This window comes from Pseudophryne corroboree, chromosome 11 (assembly GCF_028390025.1).
Source record: "Pseudophryne corroboree isolate aPseCor3 chromosome 11, aPseCor3.hap2, whole genome shotgun sequence".
Taxonomy (NCBI): domain Eukaryota; kingdom Metazoa; phylum Chordata; class Amphibia; order Anura; family Myobatrachidae; genus Pseudophryne; species Pseudophryne corroboree.
This window is the reverse complement of record NC_086454.1, coordinates 295,794,905-295,818,915: the sequence shown is the minus strand read 5'-3', so window position 1 is coordinate 295,818,915 and position 24,011 is coordinate 295,794,905. Positions and strand designations below refer to the sequence as shown.

Genomic DNA, 24,011 nt, shown 5'->3' with positions numbered 1-24,011 from the left:
CAGTGCCAGAGTCTACAGCGCAATGCGCAGGGCTCCGAAAAATGGCGCGGCGGCCATTTTTTCCGAGTCCTGCGCATGCGCTGTAGACTCTGGCACTGTGCCAGAGTCTCAGCGCTGAGAGCGCTAACAGCGGCGGTGACGGCTACAGGAGAGGAGGGGGCCCAAACACGGAGTCTGCACACGGGTCCCCTCCTCTCTAGAAACGCCTCTGCTACTAGCTATTGCTAGATTTCATTATCTGTTTCTTTGAGCGCATTATTGCCAGATGGTCGTAGCTGAAGGCAGGTACATGCCCCGAAAATGACCATGACACGCATGCGTTTTTGCCGACACCCCCTCATTATCTCCCCAAAGCTGTATCTTCCTGTCAATCACTCTGTGGTTAACATGGCAGTGCAAGTGCAAGCACAAAAGGAACCTTGGCACGTGCAGATAATCACTCTGTTGTGAAAACATTTGCATTCCGTACAAACATGAATTAGGCCCTTAGTTACCTTCATTATCGTTATTGCTCAAAATTCTATATTAGGCATCAATGTTATTTTGAGAATATTTATGCCAGAAACTCGTATTCTGCCTTCTTTATCGATTCTCCTCATTCACTAGTGATTTCTGATATTGACATTCATCGATCTTCATCAATTTTTGCATTCACTGTCAATTGCCTACTCTTCTATGTTCTGATATTATTCTATCTTTAGAGGGAAGGGGGAGTGGCACGACATAGGTAGGTGGTTTGGGAGGGTGCGTGATTGTGTAATCATGGCCATGCAGCCCGTTATTCAATGCTGATATTACCGGCATTGCGAAAGCAGTGGGCGTGGCTATGATAATGCAATTCAGCGCAAATCACATCATTGACTGCTTGGACTGCCCAGTTTACTCGGGCAGTGGGTGGCACCTGGTGGACGTAGTGCAGCTCCAGGAGACTTGAATGCCCTTCCTGGGGGGGGGGGGGGGGGGGAGGAGGAACACCACCCAAGACTCAGGAGACTCCTGGCCGATCCTGGAAAGTAGGCAAGTATGCTGAAAGGGATGCTACACTTCTTTGTACTCCATATGAGTTCTACACTCCCAAAGAGAATATGGATAAGTTATCTGTGATTTCCTCCACGCCCCCATCCTTGGCTCCTGGGATCCTATTCCTCCATCATCCCACGCTTACATGATAAATATCATTTGTACATATTCTGTTATTGCTAGTGGGTTTATTCAAGTTCATAGAATAGTAAGTGCCCCACTACTGAGGATGCTTTGTACATATATCTCATGAGGTCTGAGAGGTGTCATGAGGATAATGCATACCCTCCAGATGCACCTTTTTAATGGGTACAGTACCTTTTTTTCATGGTCTGTACCGATTTTTGGCTATCCAAACTTCCATTGAAAGTATAGGAAAAGGGGCGTGACCACGCCCCCCCCCCCCTTACACATGGCCACGCCCCCTTTTCTAATTTGTACCGATTTTTATGTGTAAAATGTTGGAGGGTATGATAATGGTCTCCATGACTGAGACAAGTTTTGTATGACTCCGGTTTGTGCTGTATTAGTGCCCAGCTAGCTGTCGTATCTGTATAACATGTGCAACGCCGCTTTAGGCTAAGCACTACTTAGATGACTGGGACAGCAGGTGTGGGGAATGGAACGTACCACTTGCCTGACGCAAATGCGGGTGCTGTGAGGTTCCACAACACATTCTGGCAGGTCAGGGTACACTGTATGATCTCTATGGTTTGGGGACATTCTGGGCCTGATTTTTAATTGGATGCAGCGGCAGCCTGTTTACTACCCTCTGATAATGGGAAGATTGGCCTGTCCATGCTAATTATCCATCTGTCTAGAAAGATGGTGGGCGGTGCAGCCTTATGCAGATTTCATGCGTTCTAACATTTGTAGGTCCTACTTGGATGTTTTACATTGACAGGCATGAGCACCCCAACACACCTCATTCCTGCCTCAGCAGAGGTATAGATACATGTAAATAGAGTATGAACGTGTACAGCATGCTGCAATTCTGTTACCCTAGGACCTGGCCTATGGAGACTATGCAACGGTTCACTGGGGTTTTTTGGACATACCTCCCAACAGTTATGCATGCCAAACCAGGACAAAATAAGCACCGCCCCTCATCAGCCCAAACTCCACACTGATTTCGTCACTTTTGCACAATTCTCCGCCCATTTCCACATATGCCCCACCTCTAAAGTCCAACATCAACAGTTGGGAGGTATGTGTCGGGCCCATACCACAGCCAGAATAAGAACTAGATACAGCCATGAAGACCGGTGTTGGCTCCTCACAGTTCTCTAGGCCTATTGCTGCATACCTGTCTTTGACTCTTCATCTGTATGGTCATCCCAGAACATGATGTTAATGACCAGGTTGCAGAAAAGAAGTGACAATGAGCAACAGATCCGCTGCACTCTGGTGAATGGGCTCCAGGGACAGCGAGTCCACACAGAAAACCACAGGTGGTCTTTGAGAATCTTCTCTACTGTGGCAGAGAATAGCAGGTACCTAGAAACAGAACAGAATGAAGATCATTGGTGAGGAAAACACACAGCAAGCAAGGCAAGTGTGAGGCTGATCACATCATGGTCAAATATGCTTTATTCTGTTTAAAAGCTTTGAAATAGATATATTTTGGGGGTCAGACTGGCCCACGGGGGTACAGGGGAAATCCCCAGTGGGCCCCACTACTTGAGGGCCTTGCTCCCTCCTCTAGGGATTAAGTTCCAGACTGTACACGAAAATGACGCACTGTTACGCTATACCAGGTGAGCAGGACCACTAATGAACATGGGTGCTTGGTTCTCTTCTATAGAGACTACACCAAGATACGCCTAATTGTTAGCAAAACATCTGTGGTAGCTGGCCACTCCCCCTCTGGTGGCTGGCCACACCCCTTAAACATGGTTTCCTACCACTGCATTCCCCAGATGGGCCCTTCATTCCCCAGTCGAACACTGTATAAAGTTTATATATATTCTTCATATGAAACTGAAAGCCCTAGTCATGCCCTCCAGTTCTACTGTGCATGTGCTAGATAGACCACACATGGAGAGTTAATCCTTACGCAGTATTTTATTGATAAATTGTGCTGCATTTTGGTAAGTTGTGGCAGGGACATATTAAAAGAAGGACTCCCATCTCTACACGGTGAGAGGTAAGAAAATACTCTGTGCTGACCCCTGGTAACATGGCGCTAGCACCATTTTCACTGTGGCCGCTCTACTGTGCATGTGCAGATCACTGGGAAAATGGCACTGCACCATTTTCCAGTGTTTTCTGCAGTGCTGTCAGACAGGTAAGTATTGTTATTGGGTGCAGGATGTGCAGTGTGGGCCCCTTTGTGCGCACTGCACACCCTGCACTCATTATAGATACAGCAATGAGCATGAGCCTAGGAAGTCTATTTATCATTACACTGTGATAGAAAAGATTTGTTTTACCACAGTGATTTATCATTGAAAGTTTCATTGGATAGCTGAGCGCTGCCTACCTTTCTGGAGCTACTGGCTGGCAGCGATAAGAGGGTTCTTACCGCTTTGCCAGCCAGTCCTGGGGCATTCTATGCAAGCTGAGTTGCTTATGAAAAACATATTAATAGGTTTAAAAATAGAAAAGTAATGATAAAGTATAGAGATTTTTTTTTTGTTACAGTTAGTGAGAACAAATCTATCTATGATGACATCACGTGGGTTTAACTAAAGATGATGATACTAGAATAGAATGCGCCTTATATGCATACTTCCCGACTTACTGCCTGCCCTCACCAGGAGAGGACAGCCAGGTCGTCTCTGTGAAGGGGCATGATGCAGCTAAGTGGTCATGCTTACGTCATTGCGGCCCTGCCCCTGCAACACAATGCCACGATTACTGACACTGGGAATCAGGGTTCGGGACCATGATGACGCAATTTAGTGCAAATCACACCAAGAGTGGTCTAGACCGCCTATTGCACTTGGAAGCGGGAATAAGAGGATGTTTCTAAAAGATTTGCCCACAATTCGGGAGCGCCACTCGAGGACGTTCCAGGAGAGTAGGCAGGTGTGCTTATATGGTAATGTTTTACAATAGTGCAAATAAAGGGCTAGAAGCACGCATGCCACATACTTGGTAACAGTCACCACCACGGGCAACTTCTCTTCTGGTCCACTTATCCACTCATTTATAGCAATTGCAAGGGAAAGTCAGGCTGAGAAGGAACCGGCATGTACCTTGGTGCTTTAACAATTAAAGATTTTGGGGCTTAGTTTTCCTTTTATAAATTGACATAAAGACTGACCTGGGTGGAGAGTTTTACTGACGCCACAGAACTATTATTCAGTATCACCCCTATCCGTCATTACATCACTCCGTACCTCAGGGACATCAAGTTGGCCTGAGAGGCAGAAGGGAAGATCCTGTCCAGCTGACAATCGGCAAAGTCAGCGGCCAGCCAGGAGTCACACAGGAAGTACCAAGTCTTCTGAGCGCTCAGGTCCGTCACAATGACACGGTGCACATACCTGTAAGAGAGCCACACAGGATGTTATTTATAAAGGTGCAAGTGTGTCTAGACTTCCTCTGGGACAAGGCTTGGACTGGCCCACAGGGGTACAGGGGAAACCACCGGTGGGCCCCACTGCCTGGGGGCCCCAACTCCTGCTCTAAGGATCAGGTTCCAGACCGTGCACTTGAATTATACATCATACATATGTTACCTTATACTGCACTGGCGTCAGAAGGGGGGTGCGGGGAGTGCGGGCCGCACCTGGGTGTCACCCGCCAAGGGGTGACACCAAAGTGACGGCTCCTGCTCAGTGACAGGAGCAAGGTGCTGCACTGTAACATTACAGTGCAGCAACCCGGCTTCTGTCACTGAGCAGGAGCCGGCACTGCAGAAAGAGCACTCCCTGGGGCAGCTTGCTCCTCCCAGACCCCCGGCGTGATGAAAGCAGGGGCTCGGGACGGTTAGCCCCGTCCAGTGAACCCGCGAAGCCACGACCCTTTTTAACACACCGCACCGGGTGTAAAGAGGCAGAGCGACGCCTCTGTTATACTGTACTATGGTGTATTGCTGTAATTAATCTGTTATTGATCTGGTACATTATCATGCATGCAGCAGATGAATTTACTGTATATATTTATGAAGGGGCCCAGACATTGCACTCTAATGGCTAGTCAAACCAATGAGGTGGCAGACCACACCCCCTCTGCAGACTGGCCACACCCCTAAACATGGGCCCCTACCACTGCATTCCCCCAGTGGGCCTTACGTGCCCCAGTCCGACACTGTCTGGAACCCATATATCATGGATGCTTTTGTGGAGGAGCTGCAGATTGCACAGGCAGAGGATCAGGTGGGTTGAAGGTATTCCTAGCAAAGTGATTTGTGGGCACACCCAGGGGTGCCGAGAGAGAGGGGGAGGATGGATACTAATTGCCTGGGTTGGAGGGAGCCAGCAGGGGCCCTGGCCAGCTGCTGAGGGGGGACATATTCGCAGTGCATACTATTTTCCTTCAGTTTTTTTTCTGGAGGAAACGTGACCATGCCTCACAGAGTTGGTTGCATTCCCTTCTCCACTGCTCTGGGCTTGCCGTTGTGTCTCTGTTTATGAAAGAGTGCAAAAAAACTAGATTTTATTTTACTAGATAATTAATACATAGGCTAAAGGAGTGGAGATTGTGCATTTTTACCGGCACTCCTTACCCTATGGACCGGCACACAGTCATCTCCACTTCATAAAACATTTTGAAATTTGCGCCAGTATAGAATTTGCAGATCTCAGGTTGTATACAATAATTTTTTATTTTTTTAAATGGGACCCATTTTGCGTCACCATGTTGCACTTTGTGGATTATATTTAGGCACACTCCAAGCAAGTTATAAAACACCACATTCTCACCTGTAACAAAGACTGTCCTCATGTATCCATGAGGCAGCAGTGGCAGATTACGGTGGGAGTGGATTGCCCATTCTCCATGTGAGCCAGATAGTAGACAGCAATATAACTTCCTACTGGTTAGAACTACTAAAACTGCATGTTAAAATTCCCTGACTCACCAATCCTGATCATTCTTTGGTGGGAATCAGCAAATTGACGAATTTAACATGTTGGATTTCCCTGACCCAAGCATCGGCAGAACATGGAATTGTCACAATGCCTGCCTGAAGTATGGGCCCTATTAGTTATATTTACAAAGTATGTCAAAGCATAACCGTAAGATCCCTCTGCTGTGAGTAAGCCACCATAGGCATAAACCATTTGAGTATTATGTTAATCAACGAGGAAGCCGCAGAACTCAGAAAAGATGCAGTCCGAAAAATTACTGCAGTTTCTGCATAATTTTGTGAAAATTGGGCTTGGGGGAGTCTCATTGTGACCCTCTCCACAAACATTTGGACCGGAAACTCGAAACTCCTTATGTAACACCTCTTGGTATTTCCTACGAATGATTGACGGTGACCCTCCAATTTCAGTGTGACCAAGGAGGGTGGCGGCAAGCTTTATTTTATTAGTTTAGAGTAAATTGTAACTTTAGTACTTGTTTGTTTTATCGTCGTTATGTGCCTACTAATGTATGTTTTTCTCTTTGATGACCATATGACTACCTGTCAATATTATATTCATGACTAATTTGGTCCTTTGTATTCCATCATATTGGGCCCTCCTGACTGTGAATATACACATATTACTTTGTACTATGGGGGTCATTCCGAGTTGATCGTTCTCTAGCAGTTTTTAGCAGCCGTGCAAACGCTATACCTCCGCCCACTGGGGAGTGTATTTTAGCTTAGCAGAAGTGCGAACGCATGTGCAGCCGAGCTCTGCAAAAACAGTTTGTGCAGTTTCTGAGTAGCTCTGAACCTACTCAGCGCTTGCGATCACTTCAGCCTATTCGTGTCCGGATTTGACGTCATACACCCGCCCAGCCACGCCTGCGTTTTTTCAGACACGCCTGTGTTTTTGCAAACACTCCCTGAAAACGGTCAGTTGACACCCAGAAACTCCCCCTTCCTGTCAACCTTCTTGTGGCTGTCAGTGCGAAGGAAAACTTCGCTAGAACCTGAGCACAACCACAAAGAGCTTTGTACCCGTACGTCGCAAGTGCGCATTGCGGGCCATACGCATGCGCATAAATGCCGTTTTTTCACCTGAACGCTGCTCTGCGAAAATCGGCAGCGAGCGATCAACTCGGAATGACCCCCTATGTTCATTGTCTAATGATTCATACATTGTAATAATATATTTTTATTGAAGCAATTAACTTAAGAAAAGAAAATTGGGCCTGATAACAATTCTCATATTGGTGGGATGTCAGCTGATTTTGCTGTCCTGTTATTGTATTGAATATCTGGGGTTTTGTGTAGAGATGAGCGATTTGGTTTGTTGAAAACCGAACACTTTCGAACTTTGGGGTTCCAAGTTGGACAAGGCCCCAACTTGGGTCACTTTGGATTTTCGAAGCAAACCGAGTACCAGCTTGGATCGTCTCGCCAAGTACGGATCTTGGATCTAAAAAACTAATCTTGTGTGGATTGCAAGTATGTCCCTCCCTCAGGTACCATTTCACACTGGAAATGGCTGGAAATGTATGCTATTGATGTTAATAGTATCGTAGGAACAAAACAAGTCCAAATGACATGATTTTAGCTGTTTTTATAATTTTTTTAAGAAATTCAGACCAAAACACTTGAGGGTGGTTTTGCCAAAATGAAAAACCTGACGATGATTTAGAACCAAAACACAGGGGCCTGCTCACATGTCTAGCTCTGTGGTGTGTAGATTTCTGTGTTACAATCAGTTCTGTCCAGATATCTGAGGTGAAGAGTCCATGTTTAAGAATGTAAGCGAAAACTGTGTCCTGCCTATGACACATCTTGTTACTCTCTGGGAATATCAGGAGCTACTGTATAGTGCTTACATAAATATAAAAGTAAAAATAAGTTGAATTTTGATTCCGCCATGCGCAGTGTCTGAAACATCTGAAACATCCACAACCACACATGCCATAAGCTCTAAAATATATTGTCCCACACACATAATAGTTTTATACCCACTTAGGTTCCCTTTTGCATTTACTGTTTCATTAGAATACGGTAAGCTCTGCACCTCAGTTGTACTAATATACAAAGAAACTCGCATACTTCAAGCATAAACAGCATGAGTAGATGCAGATTTCCCGCTAGGCACGTGCTTAGGGGCTCCACCTGCTGGAGACTGCACAGCAGGCCGCCCACCTCCCACATCAGGGCCACTGATCCTTTATTTAAGTAGCACCAGTGGAGGGAAGTAACAGGTGGCGATTTGCACATTGGAGGTGCGGGAGAGTTTGAGGCTACCAGCCTAACTGATAACTGCTGGGAGGCTACAGGTTCGGGATCAGGAAACGAAGCCTGAGTCGGCAGAGCTGCGTGTCACTGCTGCTTTGTAGCTATGCTTAACTGCCGCAATTGCGGTGGCAGAGGTCAGTTGTGGAAGAGGGATGGGGAGGCCAATAATATTATCACCGTGGGCAGCCTGGCTCCTAATTTTGCCTCTTGAGTATCTCCCCCATTTCAACACAATATATAATACCCTCATCCCAAATTCACATTAAGGTTACCCAAAATAATTTATTTTCGGAACCAAGATGTCAGGAATCTGCATTCTCCATCGCATCATTTCCAGTGAACAGGCGTCTCCTGGCTTCAGTCCTCTGTCTTCAGAGTATCCCCTGTGAATTGGACCTGTGGAACTACAGGTCCCAGCAGTTCCAGTTCCGTTCCATTCTTCAGTCTCCTGCAGCCTACAGCTCACTGTGCTCCACCCAACCAGTACTATCATTTGGTAAACTACTGGTTTCAGCCAGCAGCCTGGAGAACACAAGTGCTTCTAGTGAACAGCATTAAATCCCGGTGCACTACTGATCCCAGCCAGCAACCAGCAGTGCATTGTATTAACTGTCTACAGAATCATTCTCCTGGTTAATCATCGGCTCCAGTTAACTCTCAGCCAGTGGCGTAAGTTCATCACAGTTGCCCGAAGGCAAGATAAATATTGGTGCCCCCTATTTTATTTTAAATCACACATTTCTTAGCAGTCATATCCAGGATTAGAACCTATGACCTGTTACACTAACAGCAGACACTTTACTGATGGAGCTATTTGCTCCTGTAGAGGAAGCATGAGAATTCTAACTATATGAAGTTATGTGTAATTGTCAGAGAAGTATCTTCATATAGTTAGAATGCTCATATTTCCTATACAGGAGCCAATAGCTTCATCAGTAAGGTGCCGCATCCAGTGTAATAGGTTGTGGTTTCTAATCCTGGGTGTGATACTTGTAAAATGTGTATATTCAGTATAACAAAGAGGGTGTGATTTGTAAGGTGGAGGAACCAGCGAGGAAGTCGGCCACTGAAGAGATAGCAGCAACTATCAATTAGCTTAATTCAATGGTGTCACAGAATGGGAGTAGAGGTGCCCCCCTTCAGAGCAGGAGCCCGGCGGCAGATGACTCCGTTGCCTCCCAGAGTTCTGCCTCTGCTCTCAGCTGATCTGGGCACCCAATTCAGCAGGGTGTGTTCTCATAGGGATTCATCCAATCATCACAGAGCAAGGGGTATAAACTCCAGTTCCTGGCTCATTCTCATTGCCTCAGACGAGTCACATTTGGTGTGTCAAGGTCTCCAGTGGTTCCCCGTGCACCACCTCTCATCATTTCATCCCTTCATCATTCTGCATTTCTCCTGTTCGCTTCAGACTCCTGCCACAGCTCATCAGCAGTAAGAGACTTTCCTCAGGTGTTTGTTTCATTGCCTAAACCTGTGCACCTCGTTAATACATACCATCTTGTGCAAGTTTGCTGCATTGGGACTGTCTCCTGCCTGGGTCTTGTGTAGTTATAAGAACTTGAGTTATATACAGAGACTGTGGGGGTCATTCCGAGTTGTTCGCTCGGTAAAAATCTTCGCATCGCAGTGATTTTCCGCTTAATGCGCAATGTCCGCACTGCGACTGCGCCAAGTAAATTTGCTATGCACTTAGGAATTTTACTCACGGCATTTTCATCGTTCTGGCGATCGTAATGTGATTGACAGGAAATGGGTGTTACTGGGCGGAAACAGGCCGTTTTATGGGCGTGTGGGAAAAACCGCTACCGTTTCCGGAAAAAAAGCAGGAGTGGCCGGAGAAACGGGGGAGTGTCTGGGCGAACGCTGGGTGTGTTTGTGACGTCAAACCAGGAACGACAAGCAGTGAAATGATCACAGATGCCGAGTAAGTCTGAAGCTACTCAGAAACTGCTACGAGGTGTGTAATCGCAATATTGCGAATACATCGTTCGCAATTTTAAGATGCTAAGATTCACTCCCAGTAGGCGGCGGCTTAGCATGAGCAAATCTGCTAAAATTCACTTGCGAGCGAACAACTCGGAATGACCCCCTGTGTTCTTTCCAAGTAATACCGGAGTTCTGTTTACAAAACCATTTGCAACCAGTTACCAAATTATTCTACGTTTATGTTACCAGAGACTTTGTTTTACTTTAAACCATTTGCATTCAGTCATCAAGTAATCTTCAATATATATGTGTTGCCAGAGACTTTTGATTATTACCTTGGATTCAGTTACTGCTTATTATTTCATCTCTGTTACTGCCGGTTCTAAGTTATCATCCATTGCTATATCATTACTCTGTGACCTTTGTGTTTAATAAACATCAGTGCATATGCGCAGGACTTTATGCAGCCTCCACGTTTCATACGTCATTCCAACACTGACCCACTAGTGCCCCCTCCGGGAACAGACAAAATCAGAATCCTGACACAAGATTAGGACGGAAAGTGGACAAGAGAATTTGCATACCTGGTTTTCTCAACACATTTTGGCTTTCCAGCATCCAAAAAGTGTAGACCCACCAGGAAATGTGTGCAGTCTGGCCTGGAATCGGTGTGGCCCCACGGTGGTAGGGGCGTTACATTGGTTGACCTGGAACATAGTCTAATTTTCCCAATTATCTCATTGGGAAACTGGTGATATCGGATAATGATCTCATATCCATTATCAGCCTGTGGGTGATCACACTAAAGGGCCCCAATTCCAGTCCGATGTGGTAAGTCAGAGTTAGACAGTGGTCCCAATGTGTAGCTACAGGCTTGCAGGATCTGTCCAGATTACTACTGATTGTTACAGGGGATCATTTAGATAAAGTTTGTATACGTAACAGTGTATTACGGAAATGGATATTTTACAATAAAAGGCTAATTACCCCTCAGATGTGTGTGTGTTACCAGCTCACTTCCTCCATTACCGTATCTCAGCACTTACCAGGACGGGCTGCTCCCAGAGTTACTGTGCCACAACCTCAGGCTGTGCAGCTCTCCCAGGTTCCGCGTTTTCAGGAGGAAGACATCGACTGCCCCCCTGTGGAACACCTGCTTCCCGGAATCTGACAGGAGATGGGGGTCACTCTGACCTTCCGATCCATACAGAGTCAGCACCACCTGAAAGGACATGGAAATGTGGTATAGCAATAATTTCACAAGGCATTGACTGTGATGGAACTGCAGAATTTGGTGGCTCTGGTGAAAGGATGATTATTATATGCTCTCTTGAGGAGCCGGCAAGATGTTGGGCGGGATGTACAGTCCTAAAGGTGAAACTGCGTCCAAACTCCAAAAAATAGGATTTTAATTACCTACCGGTAAATCCTTTTCTCGTAGTTTGTAGAGGATACTGGGGTTCCATTTAGTACCATGGGGTGTAGACGGGTCCACTAGGAGCCATGTGCACTTTAAGAATTTGATAGTGTGTGCTGGCTCCTCCCTCTATGCCCCTGCTACCAGACTCAGTCTAGGAAACTGTGCCCGAGGAGACAGACATACTTTGAGAGAGGGATATAAAGGATAGTGGTGAGATTCTGAACCGGCACACACAAACCAGAGAAAAACTATGCTAACCCAACTTTAAACAGGAACAGCAACAGCTGAACCAACAATACTTAACCAAGTAACAGTGCAGGAAGAACGAAGCACCGGGCAGGTGCCCAGTATCCTCTACGGACTACGAGAAAAGGATTTAACGGTAGGAAATTAAAATCCTATTTTCTCTTACGTCCTAGAGGATACTGGGGTCCCATTTAGTACCAAAGCTCCCAAACCAGGTGGAAGAGTGCTGAGGTTCCTGCAGAACTGATTGACCAAACTGAAGGTCCTCCGAGGCCAAGTATTGAACTTGTAGAACTTAGCAAACGTGTTCGAACCTGACCAAGTAGCTGCTCGGCAGAGCTGTAAAGCCAAGACACCAACCTAGTAGAGTGGGCCTGTACAGATTTTGGAACCGGCAAACCTGCCGTGGAATAAGCATGCTGGATAGTGAGCCTGATCCAGCGTGCAATGGACTGCTTTGAAGCAGGACACACAATTTTATTGGGATCATAAAGAATAAGCAGCGAGTCCGATTTTCTGTGACGAGCTATTCGCTTTACATACACCTTCAAAGCCCTCACAACATCCAAAGACTTTGAAGTAGCAGAGATGTCGGTGACAACCGGAACCACAATAGGTTGGTTGATGTGAAACGTAGACACCACTTTAGGAAGAAATTGCTGACGAGTTCTGAGTTCAGCTCTGTCCTCATGGAAAATTAAATAGGGGCTTTTGTGAGACAAAGCCCCCAGATCAGAAACGTCTTGCTGAAGCCAAGGCCAACAGTGTGACGGTCTTCCACGTAAGATATTTTACGTCCACCTCCTGTAACTGTTTAAACCAGTCCGATTGGAGGAACTGCAGCACCAAATTGAGATCCCAAGGTGCCGTGGGAGGCACAAAGGAAGGTTGGATGTGCATATCACCTTTCAAGAACGTCTGGACCTCAGGGACAGAAGCCCATTGTTTTTGAAAGAAAATGGACAAGGCCAAAATCTGGCCTTTTATGGCACCCAGACGTAGGCCCACTATCCACACCTGACTGCAGAAAAAGCAGGAAACATCCCAGATGAAATTCCACTGCAAAATATTTTCTGCTCTCACACCAAGAGACGTATTTCTTCCAAATACGGTGGTAATGTTTAGAAGTTACCCCCTTCCTGGCTTGGACCATAGTCGGGATAACCTTGTTAGTGATCCCTCTTCTGGCTTGAATCAGCCATTCAACTTCCATGCCATCAAACATAGCCGCGGTAAGTCCTGATAGATGAATGGGCCCTGTTGCAGAAGATCCTCGCGAAGAGGTAGAGGCCACGGATCTTCGAGGAGCATCTCCAGAAGGGCCACATACCAGGCCCTTCAATGAGTATTGCTTGAACCTTTTCCTTCTTTACTCTTTTTAGAATCCTTGGGATCAGAGGAAGTGGAGGAAACACGTATACCATCTGATAGAACCATGGAGTCGTTAGAGCGTCTACCTCCACTGCCTGTGGGTCTCTCAACCTGGAACAATACCGCTTGAGCTGCTTGTTGAGACGAGAGGCCATCATGTCGATTTGTGGATAACCCCATCGACGTGTCAAGCACCTGAACACTTCCGGATGAAGGCCCCACTCCCCTGGGTGCAGGTCATGTCTGCTGGGGAAGTCTGCTTCCCAGTTGTCTACTCCCGGAATGAAGACCACGGACAATACCACAGCGTTTCTTTCTGCCCAGAGGAGAATTCTTGACACCTCCAACATTGCTGCTCTGTTTTTCATGCTGCCCTGTCGGTTTATGTACATCACTGCCGTCACATTGTCCGACTGGACCTGAATGGCCCGATCTTAAAGAAGATATGAGGCCTGCAGAAGGGTGTTGTATATGGCCCTGAGTTCCAGAATGTTGATTGGAAGGATGACTTCCTGACTTGACCATCTTCCTTGAAACTGCACCCCCTGGGTGACTGCTCCCCAACCTCTGAGGCTTGCGTCAGTGGTTAATAGAATCCAGTTCTGAATTCCAAACTTCTGACCCTCGACGAGGTGAGAAGTCTGTAGCCTCCACAGAAGGGAGATCCTCGCTTTTGGCGACAGACGGATCCTCTGGTGCATGTGAAGATGCAATCCGGACCACTTGTCCAACAGATCGAGCTGGAAGGGTCTTGCGTGAAACCTTCCGTATTTAAGCGCCTCGTGATAGGCCACCATTTTCCCCAGAAGGCGAATGCATAGATGCACCGATATCTGTGTTGGCTTCAGGACATCCCGAACCATCGACTGGATTACCAATGCCTTTTCCAACGGAAGGAACACCTTCTGCGACTCCGTGTCCAGTATCATTCCCAGTAATGGAAGCCTCCGTGTTGGTTCTAGGTGAGATTTCGGAAGGTTCAGAATCCACCCGTGATCCTGGAGAAGTTTGGTTGAGAGGCAAATGCTGTCCAGCAACCTCTCCCTGGACGGCTCCTTTATCAGAAGATCATCCAGGTACGGAATTATATTCACTCCCGGTTTGCGGAGTAGAAACATCATCTCTGCCATCACTTTGGTGAACACCCTCGGTGCCGTGGAAAGACCAAATGGCAGGGCCTGGAACTGGTAGTGACAGTCCTGCAGTGCAAACCTTAGATAAGCCTGATGAGGCGGCTAGATCGGAATGTGAAGGTACGCATCCTTGATATCCAGAGACACTAGGAATTCCCCTTCTTCCAGACCTGAGATCACCGCTCTCAGAGACTCCATCTTAAACTTGAACACTCTTAAGAACGGGTTCAATGACTTGAGGTTCAGAATCGACTGTACCGAACCGTCCTGTTTCGGTACTACAAACAACTTGGAATAGTACCCCTTGTTTTGCAGATGAGGTGGAACTGGAACAATGACTTGAATCTGTACCAGTTTTTAGACAAGGAATCCAACCCCTCAATTAGGTTACCTGACAATTTACTAATGGCTTTTGTGATCCACGTACATGCAATAGTGGCTCTCTGGGCCACCCCATCATCTGTGTACAATGATTTGAGTGTAGTCTCAATTTTACGATTGGGGAGGCTGCACCAGGGACAGGCAATACAATTTTTTGTGGCAGCCTAGAGACTGATGCGTCCACTATCGGTGAATTTTCCCATTTTTTCCTATCCTCCAGGGTAAAGAAAATGATGAGAGCAACCTTAATAATCGCTCCCCCCCCCACCCCCTGCTATGACCCCCTGGTACCGCTGAGGTAAACTGGAGTCATCCCGAAGGAGCTGCGCGTCCCTGTCAGTCAGCGTCTGTGTCCACTGCAGAGGGAAAATGGCGCTGGTGAGCTGCTGGATCAGCTCATAGTGATTTTTTTATACTGGCTGAGGTAATCTGGTGCTTAAAATGGAGAGAAAACCGTTTTAAGGCTGTTTTTGCTAGTGTGGGTACTGTGCACAGTGTACTGAGACGCAGCTGTGTACTATGTCTAGAGACACATTCCGCCCCCGGTTAGAAGCCGTGCATCTACGTACCCTCATGCCGCCATAATGTTCAGCGCCCCGCTAACCGGGACACAGGCTTAGTACTCACCACTCTTCATTCTTCTGGCTCTGTTAGGGGTGCGGCGTGCTGCGGGACTGTACGCTCGCCGTGATGGGCTTGCAAATAGTTCCCTCAGGAGTTCAGTGTCCTGTCAGCGGGGAACGAGACCATTAACCCTTCAAGAGGTTGGGCTGTCCTCCTAAGACCCACAAAGCAGGCAGGCTGGTGCCAACCAGCCCTGCCTGAAAATAACAAGCATAAAAAATAAATGAAGAAAACTCTTCAGGAGCTTCGTTCAGCGTGTCCGGCTCCTCCAGGGCACATTTTCTAAACTGAGTCTGGTAGGAGGGGCATATTCTTAAATTCTTAAAGTGCCCATGGCTCCTAGTGGACTCGTCTATACCCCATGGTACTAAATGGAACCCCAGTATCCTCTAGGACGTAAGAGAAATGCCATTTTCAGAGTTTTAGCCACATTCTCATATGGAACAAGCTCCGCTTGGACCCTGGTGGGTAACTCCATATTTACCACACTCACAGCTCACAACTGTGTAGTCTGCTATGAGAAGATTTCTACATTTTTTATATATATGTTTCTAAATGTTATTCTCAGTATTTTATATCATGCAATTTTTGCTTTCTGGACTTTAGCTGAGAAAAACAACATGCAATTTCCACTCGCTGGCAGGCACATCTTAATGTACAGGCACAATGGGCAGCTGCCCAATACCCCACAATTATAGGGGCCTCAAAGCAGGGGCGGGGTGGTGGTCACACAATCAGAGTGACGAGACAGCATTCTCCACCTGCCTCCCAGCCTGCAGCCGGACAGTGAATGGCTGTAAGCGTGCTGATTGATGGATGGCTGGAGCTATCCACCAATCAGAGTGCTGACAGCCATTCACTGTAGAGAAGCATGTGGAGAGACGGCAGATGACCGCAGGGTCATGTCATGATTGTTTCATAATTGTTTCCTGGGTGTGTAGGGGCCCCAGTGCATTGCTTTGCCTAGGGTCTACAACGCTGTTAGAACTTAGAACGTCCCTGATAGAATAGGGCTATGAGACCGATATCCCTTTCCCACTGCTGTTTTCGACTCGGGTTATTGCCGGGTTAACCTGCTCAGTGTGAAAGTCCCCCAAAAATAACCCATGTTCACTTACCTGGGAATGCATCCCGGGTTAAGGGGCAGTGTGACCCAGGTCCCATTTACAGCATAGGGAGAGTCGCATTCCCAGCGTCTGGAAATTATGGGCCTAATTCTGAGTTGATCGCAGAAGGAACTTTGTTAGCAGTTGGGCAAAACCATGTGCACTGCAGGGGAGGCAGATTTAACATGTGCAGAGAGAGTTAGACTTGGGTGTGGTGTGTTCAATCTGCAATCTAATTTGCAGTGTAAAAATAAAGCAGCCGGTATTTACCCTGCACAGAAATAAAATAACCCACCCAAATCTAACTTTTTCTGCACGTTATATCTGCCCCCCCTGCAGTGAACATGGGCCCTCATTCTGAGTTGTTCGCTCGTTGCCGATTTTCGCTATATTGCGATTAGTCGCTTACTGCGCATGCGCAAGGTTCGCAGAGCGCATGCGCTTAGTTATTTTACACAAAAGTTAGGTATTTTACTCACGGCATTACGAGGATTTTTCATCGTTCTGGTGATCGTAGTGTGATTGACAGGAAGTGGGTGTTTCTGGGCGGAAACTGGACGTTTTCTGGGAGTGTGTGAAAAAACGCTGGCGTTTCTGGGAAAAACGTGGGAGTGGCTGGAGAAACGGGGGAGTGTCTGGGCGAACGCTGGGTGTGTTTGTGACGTCAAACCAGGAACGAAACTGACTGAACTGATCGCAATGGCTGAGTAAGTCTGGAGCTACTCAGAAACTGCTAAGAAATTTCTAATCGCAATTCTGCTAATCTTTCGTTCGCAATTTTACTATGCTAAGATTCACTCCCAGTAGGCGGCGGCTTAGCGTGTGCAATGCTGCTAAAAGCAGCTTGCGAGCGAACAACTCGGAATGAGGGCCATGGTTTTGCCCAATTTCTAACAAACTTGCTGCTGCGATCAACTCAGAATTACCCCCTATGTCTGCTCCAAGCGCTGGCAGACCAGTTCCACTGCACCCGTGTGCAGCGTAAACAGCACAGACCCAGGATAACCGAGGTCGGAGCTGTGGTGTGCAAGGGGTCTGACCTAGATTGGAACTGTGGGCCTAATTGAAGGTTGATTGCAAAACAACATTTTCCTCTAATGGGCAAAACCATCTGCACTGCAGGTGGAGCAGATATAACATGTGCAGACAGAGTTAGATTTGGGTGGCTTATATTGTTTCTGTGCAGGGTAAATACTGGCTGTTTTATTTTTACACTGCAATTTAGATTTCAGTTTGAACATACCCACCCAAATCTAACTCTCTCTGCACTGCACATGGTTTTGCCCATTAGAGGAAAATGTTGTTTTGCAATCAACCTTGAATTAGGCCCTGTGTCTCAAATCCTGGGTCTGACATGGGATTTAGGTGTGAAAGAGTTATGATCTATCAAGGGAATACCTACGATATCCTGGCAGACGGGATGTGGCTTTCACTATACCGACAGCGGCATCCCGTCAGCCAGAATCCTGGCAGCAAGTCCCCTCGCGGGCTCACTGCACTCGCAACGCATCGGGGCCCTCATTCCGAGTTGTTCGCTCGTTGCCGATTTTCGCTATATTGCGATTAGTCGCTTACTGCGCATGCGCAAGGTTCGCAGAGCGCATGCGCTTAGTTATTTTACACAAAAGTTAGGTATTTTACTCACGGCATTACGAGGATTTTTCTTCGTTCTGGTGATCGGAGTGTGATTGACAGGAAGTGGGTGTTTCTGGGCGGAAACTGGACGTTTTATGGGTGTGTGTGAAAAAACGCTGGCGTTTCTGGGAAAAACGCGGGAGTGGCTGGAGAAACGGGGGAGTGTCTGGGCGAACGCTGGGTGTGTTTGTGACGTCAAACCAGGAACGAAACTGACTGAACTGATCGCAGTGGCTGAGTAAGTCTCCAGCTACTCAGAAACTGCTAAGAAATTTCTATTCGCAATTTTGCGAATCTTTCGTTCGCAATTCTGCTAAGCTAAGATTCACTCCCAAAGGGCGGCGGCCTAGCGTGTGCAAAGCTGCTAAAAGCAGCTAGCGAGCGAACAACTCGGAATGAGGGCCCGGGTCCGGTGGCTCACTGCGCTTGCCACAGGTTTTATTCCCAACCAAGTGAGAATACCGGGCGGGTGTCGGGATTCCGGCTGTCGCTATATCACCGGGTGTCAGGATTCTGGCGTCTGTCTCCTAAACTCCGGGATCCTGACAGCCAGTAAATTGACTGCATCCCCTATCAAGAGGCGTTATCCATTGGTGAGAGGAGACGCAGCTTACATTACTGCAACAAGCATGTGAGGTGTTCTGTACATAGCATTCACCTGAGATGTGGTGCCAGATCCCATACGATAGCCGGTGCACACTTTCACCATATACCTGGAGTGAAAAGCCGGGTCATTGTCTGTAAGAATTGCCACCCTAACCTGGTGACAGAGAGACATATATAGGATCAGTATGATCACAGGGCATTTGCCATGCTGTAACAAGCCTAATCAATATCAAATAACTACCATGTACTAAAAAAGCCCAAAATAAATATAAACCAACTGTATATAAATCATAATCAAATACACAGAATTATATTAATGTAAGACTAAATAGTCCCACAGTCAGCCCGCTGATATCTCCATATAAGACTACAAATACAATATAATTTTAGATTCAATAGAATCATAGAAGCGGATGACTGTATATAATACGCCATTAAAATAAATCGAAAAGAAATAAAGATCAATCTTTCTAATGAAAATCAATCACAAAAAGAAAGTTTAATGTTTAATAATATTAATACTTATAAGCACTATAGGGCTTATTCAGACCTGAACGCTGTTGTGCGATTATCGATCGGCTGCGCATGCGCACGTGCAAGCCAAACTGCAAAAGAGACCAGCATCTTTTTTGATAGCTAGGCGAACGCAGGCTGATTGAAAGGAAGTAAAAGTTTGGGTGTGGTAACTGGCCGTTTTCTGGAAAAATACAGACATTCCTATGAAGGGTGTGTGACGTCAGCTCCTTCCCGATCTGCCTGTTTCTTTCGCACTGTAGGTGTAAGTCCTGGGCTACGCAGAGACTGGAAAAATCATTAGATGGTGAGTGAGTTTTCGCACGGCATACGCAGACTTGCACGGGGCAGGTTTTCACTCTGTCTGGGCGGTGACTATTCGATTGCAAACCTCTGCAAATTTGCAGATGAGCGATCAGGTCTGAATTAGGCCCATTATCTGTGGGATATCTACCGAAAATACGTCGTACCCGCAATAAATGCTATCCTCCTTTGGCTTCTATGGGGTCTGCCTAATTGCCGAATTAACCAAGCTTGGCCCCGGTAGCTAACACCATCTGAAGATGGCATTAACCATTGTAGCCCATGGGATGCATATCGCAAAAAGTACCAGGAGAGGGATAAGTAGGACCCTTCCCCAACACTCCCCACTTGCGCATGCATGGTCAGCAAACCAATCATGAACAGAAGAGCGCACCGCATCCGAAGAAGTGAAGGGATCACTATTGCACATTAATACATTCCGGCAAATCTTTATTTATTTATTTTTGCCACAAATAGCAGCGATAAGAAAGTTTAGATTTTAGGTCTATGTCCCGATTATTAATAAATATACTGCTATATGGGATTAGGTGGAACATATGACAGACATAAATATAGCATCCCTGTCAGTTGGGTTCTAGTGTCTCCCTAATCATTAACTGGCTGGACCCACACTAGCCAGTACACTTATCTTCTCCCTGCAGCGTCCAGGAGCTGTGACACAACAATGGCTGACAGTGGCTATTGTAGATACAAACGCCGTCACCACTTCCGCAATGCAGTGTAATACAAACTCACATTGCCTCATGGACAGCAAAACCCAGCATCTAAGGGGTAATTCCAAGTTGATTGCAGCAGGAATTTAGTTAGCAATTGGGCAAAACCATGTGCACTGCAGGGGGGGCAGATATAACATGTGCAGAGGGAGTTAGATTTGGGTGGGGTGTGTTCAATCTGCAATCTAAATTGCAGTGTAAAAATAAAGCAGCCAGTATTTACCCTGCACAGAAATAAAATAACCCACCCAAATCTAACTCTCTCTGCACATGTTAAATCTGCCTCCCCTGCAGTGCACATGGTTTTGCCCAATTGCTAACTAAATTCCTGCTGCGATCAACTTGGAATTACCCCCCTAGTTTCCCTGCAGTCTCTTTCTACAAACACACAGAGCTTTCCCATCAGAATCCCCCAGTGCTTACCTTATTTATATCCTCTTTATCTTTCTTTGATGCCCATGTTACCACGGTCAGGAAAAATCCAACAAGTGCCCCAAGTAGTGCCAATCCCACAGGGTTATTTGCCACGTTGGCAAAGAGCATCAGGGTGTCGCTAAGATCGACCACGTGCGGCATAACCAAGAACGTGCTGGCAAAGAAGGTCAAGTGGTTGCACAGACAATGGGTCTCGGACACTGTGCTTGCAGCACCCACCTGGAAATACAGAACATTAGAGCCTAACGGGCTAATTCTGAGGTGGGAGTGAAGCAAAAAAGCAAGTCAAACCATGTTGCACTGCCAGGGGTGCTGGACAGACCATGCTGCACTGCCAGGGGTGCAGCACAGGCCATGCTGCACTGCCAGGGGTGCAGGACAGGCCATGCTGCACTACCAGGGGTGCAGGACAGGCCATGCTGCCATATCAGGGGTGCAGGACAGACCATGCTGCACTGCCAGGGGTGCAGGACAGGCCATGCTGCACTACAAGGGGTGCAGGACAGGCCATGCTGCCATATCAGGGGTGCAGGACAGACCATGCTGCACTGCCAGGGGTGCAGGACAGGCCATGCTGCACTGCCAGGGGTGCAGGACAGGCCATGCTGCACTGCCAGGGGTGCAGGACAGACCATACTGCAATGTCAGGGGTGCAGGACAGGCCATGCTGCAATGTCAGGGGTGCAGGACAGACCATACTGCAATGTCAGTGGTGCAGGACAGACCATACTGCAATGTCAGGGGTGCAGGACAGACCATGCTGCAATGCCAGGGGTGCAGGACAGACCATGCTGCACTGCCAGGGGTGCAAGACAGACCATACTGCAACGCCAGGGGTGCAGGACAGACCATGCTGCAATGCCAGGGGTGCAGGATAGACCATGCTGCACTGCCAGGGGTGCAAGACAGACCATGCTGCACTGCCAGGGGTGCAGGACAGAACATACTGCAATGTCAGGGGTGCAGGACAGACCATACTGCACTGCCAGGGGTGCAGGACAGACCATGCTGCAACGCCAGGGGTGCAGGGCAGACCATGCTGCAATGCCAGGGGTGTAGGACAGGCCAAGCTGCACTGCCAGGGGTGCAGGACAGACCATACTGCACTGCCAGGGGTGCAGGACAGACCATACTGCAATGTCAGGGGTGCAGGACAGACCATACTGCAATGTCAGGGGTGCAGGACAGACCATACTGCAATGTCAGGGGTGCAGGACAGACCATACTGCAATGTCAGGGGTGCAGGACAGGCCATGCTACAATGTCAGGGGTGCAGGACAGGCCATGCTGCAATGTCAGGGGTGCAGGACAGACCATGCTGCACTGCCAGGGGTGCAGGACAGACCATGCTGCAATGCCAGGGGTGCAGGACAGACCATACTGCAATGTCAGGGGTGCAGGACAGATGCAATGCCAGGGGTGCAGGACAGACCATACTGCAATGTCAGGGGTGCAGGACAGACCATACTGCAATGTCAGGGGTGCAGGACAGACCATACTGCAATGTCAGGGGTGCAGGACAGGCCATACTACAATGTCAGGGGTGCAGGACAGGCCATGCTACAATGTCAGGGGTGCAGAACAGACCATACTGCAATGCCAGGGGTGCAGGTCAGACCATACTGCAATGTCAGGGGTGCAGGACAGTCCATACTGCAATGCCAGGGGTGCAGGACAGACCATACTGCAATGTCAGGGGTGCAGGACAGACCATACTGCAATGTCAGGGGTGCAGGACAGACCATACTACAATGTCAGGGGTGCAGGACAGGCCATGCTACAATGTCAGGGGTGCAGAACAGACCATACTGCAATGTCAGGGGTGCAGAACAGACCATACTGCAATGCCAGGGGTGCAGGACAGACCATACTGCAATGTCAGGGGTGCAGGACAGATCATACTGCAATGCCAGGGGTGCAGGACAGACCATACTGCAATGTCAGGGGTGCAGGACAGTCCATACTGCAATGTCAGGGGTGCAGGACAGGCCATGCTGCACTGCCAGGGGTGCAGGACAGGCCATGCTGCAATGTCAGGGGTGCAGGACAGGCCATGCTGCACTGCCAGGGGTGCAGGTACATTTATTATGTTTGCATGTGGGGTAAATGCCGGCTGCTTTATTGTTACACTGCAATTTCACACTTACCTCCTTTTGAAGTTTCCTCTCTGGGAGAACCCTGGAGAGTAGATACAGGTGGGCAGTGACGAGATTACCATAGAATCGCACCACTAGGCCCCACTCCCTTCTCACAGACCGTGGATTCAGTCTCCGCTGTAGATGTCAGTGTCCCCTCCAACGCCCGTGGCCGCAGGACATGGCGGCCCATGGGGTGGGACAGCAGGAGAGTCCCAGAAAAACCCTGCTGAACTCTGGACAGTTGGGAGGTATGCAAATAACATGCTTTTATGTAACTTTATGACACGGGAATGGAGAGTGCACATATTTATGGGGATCCTTCCTGCAAATACATTATGAGGTAAATGTAACAGGGTGCGAGTAGGGAGGCCAATCCCAGTCCATTTTTTCAATCCCAGGTATTGGTTTTTCCCTATGTGGCCAGCCCAGCCGTGCCCGCCCTCCCCGCACACATAACTCACCCCTACATCGGGAGCGGGTGGGTGGGAAACATCCTCTTCTCTCCCTGGCGGCTCCCAGCGGCGTGTGACGGCACAGCGTGACCTCTCACTGCACGTCACACTGCACTGGGTAGGTAGCCAGGAGGAGGGAGCCGGGCAGCGTCTGAGCGACCTGAGGACGCTCAACGCTGATGTCTCAATCCCTGGAATTGTAGCTTTCAAACCCGGGATTGAATCCTGGCTGTTTTTGGGCTGATAATGCTGAATTTGATTACCTTATAACTTCACAATAATGGGTAAGAGACACAGTACGCAATTGGCGTATGGGGTACCGTAAGGGTACGTATTTAGCGTAGCATACGCTAGGCCGTGATCGAGACGCACATGCGGCACGCTCGCTCACAGCTTAATGCGTGGTGTCGAGCACGCTATAGGCGAGCGACTACCGTAATGCTACGCTATCAGCGTAGCGGACGCTCGAGACCACGAGGAGATCACGAGCGGCGCAGACGCTCACAAGATGACAATCAGTAAACCTTGAATGTAACACACAGAAAGGATATTCTTATACTGTAAACCTTGTACTGAAACACTGTAGCGATATAACGCTGCTTAACCTTGTTAACACTAAAGCTGTTTGAGCGATCGCGACGCTCCTATTACCCACTGCAATGTAA

The 24,011-nt window shown here is 47.8% G+C and overlaps 1 protein-coding gene across 2 annotated transcripts in view; it reads right to left on the bottom strand.

Annotated features, from left to right (window-relative positions):
• Positions 1–24,011, bottom strand: part of LOC134969490 (polycystin-1-like protein 3) — a 258,914-nt gene that overhangs the window by 90,093 nt on the left and 144,810 nt on the right. For both annotated transcript variants that reach the window (XM_063945475.1, XM_063945476.1), the window contains 5 exons: positions 20,745–20,975; positions 18,824–18,925; positions 11,296–11,471; positions 4,365–4,511; positions 2,327–2,517 (listed from right to left, as the gene is read on the bottom strand). In XM_063945475.1, coding sequence (XP_063801545.1) covers positions 2,327–2,517; positions 4,365–4,511; positions 11,296–11,471; positions 18,824–18,925; positions 20,745–20,975 — 847 coding nt within the window. The remainder of the gene's footprint in view (positions 1–2,326; positions 2,518–4,364; positions 4,512–11,295; positions 11,472–18,823; positions 18,926–20,744; positions 20,976–24,011) is intronic.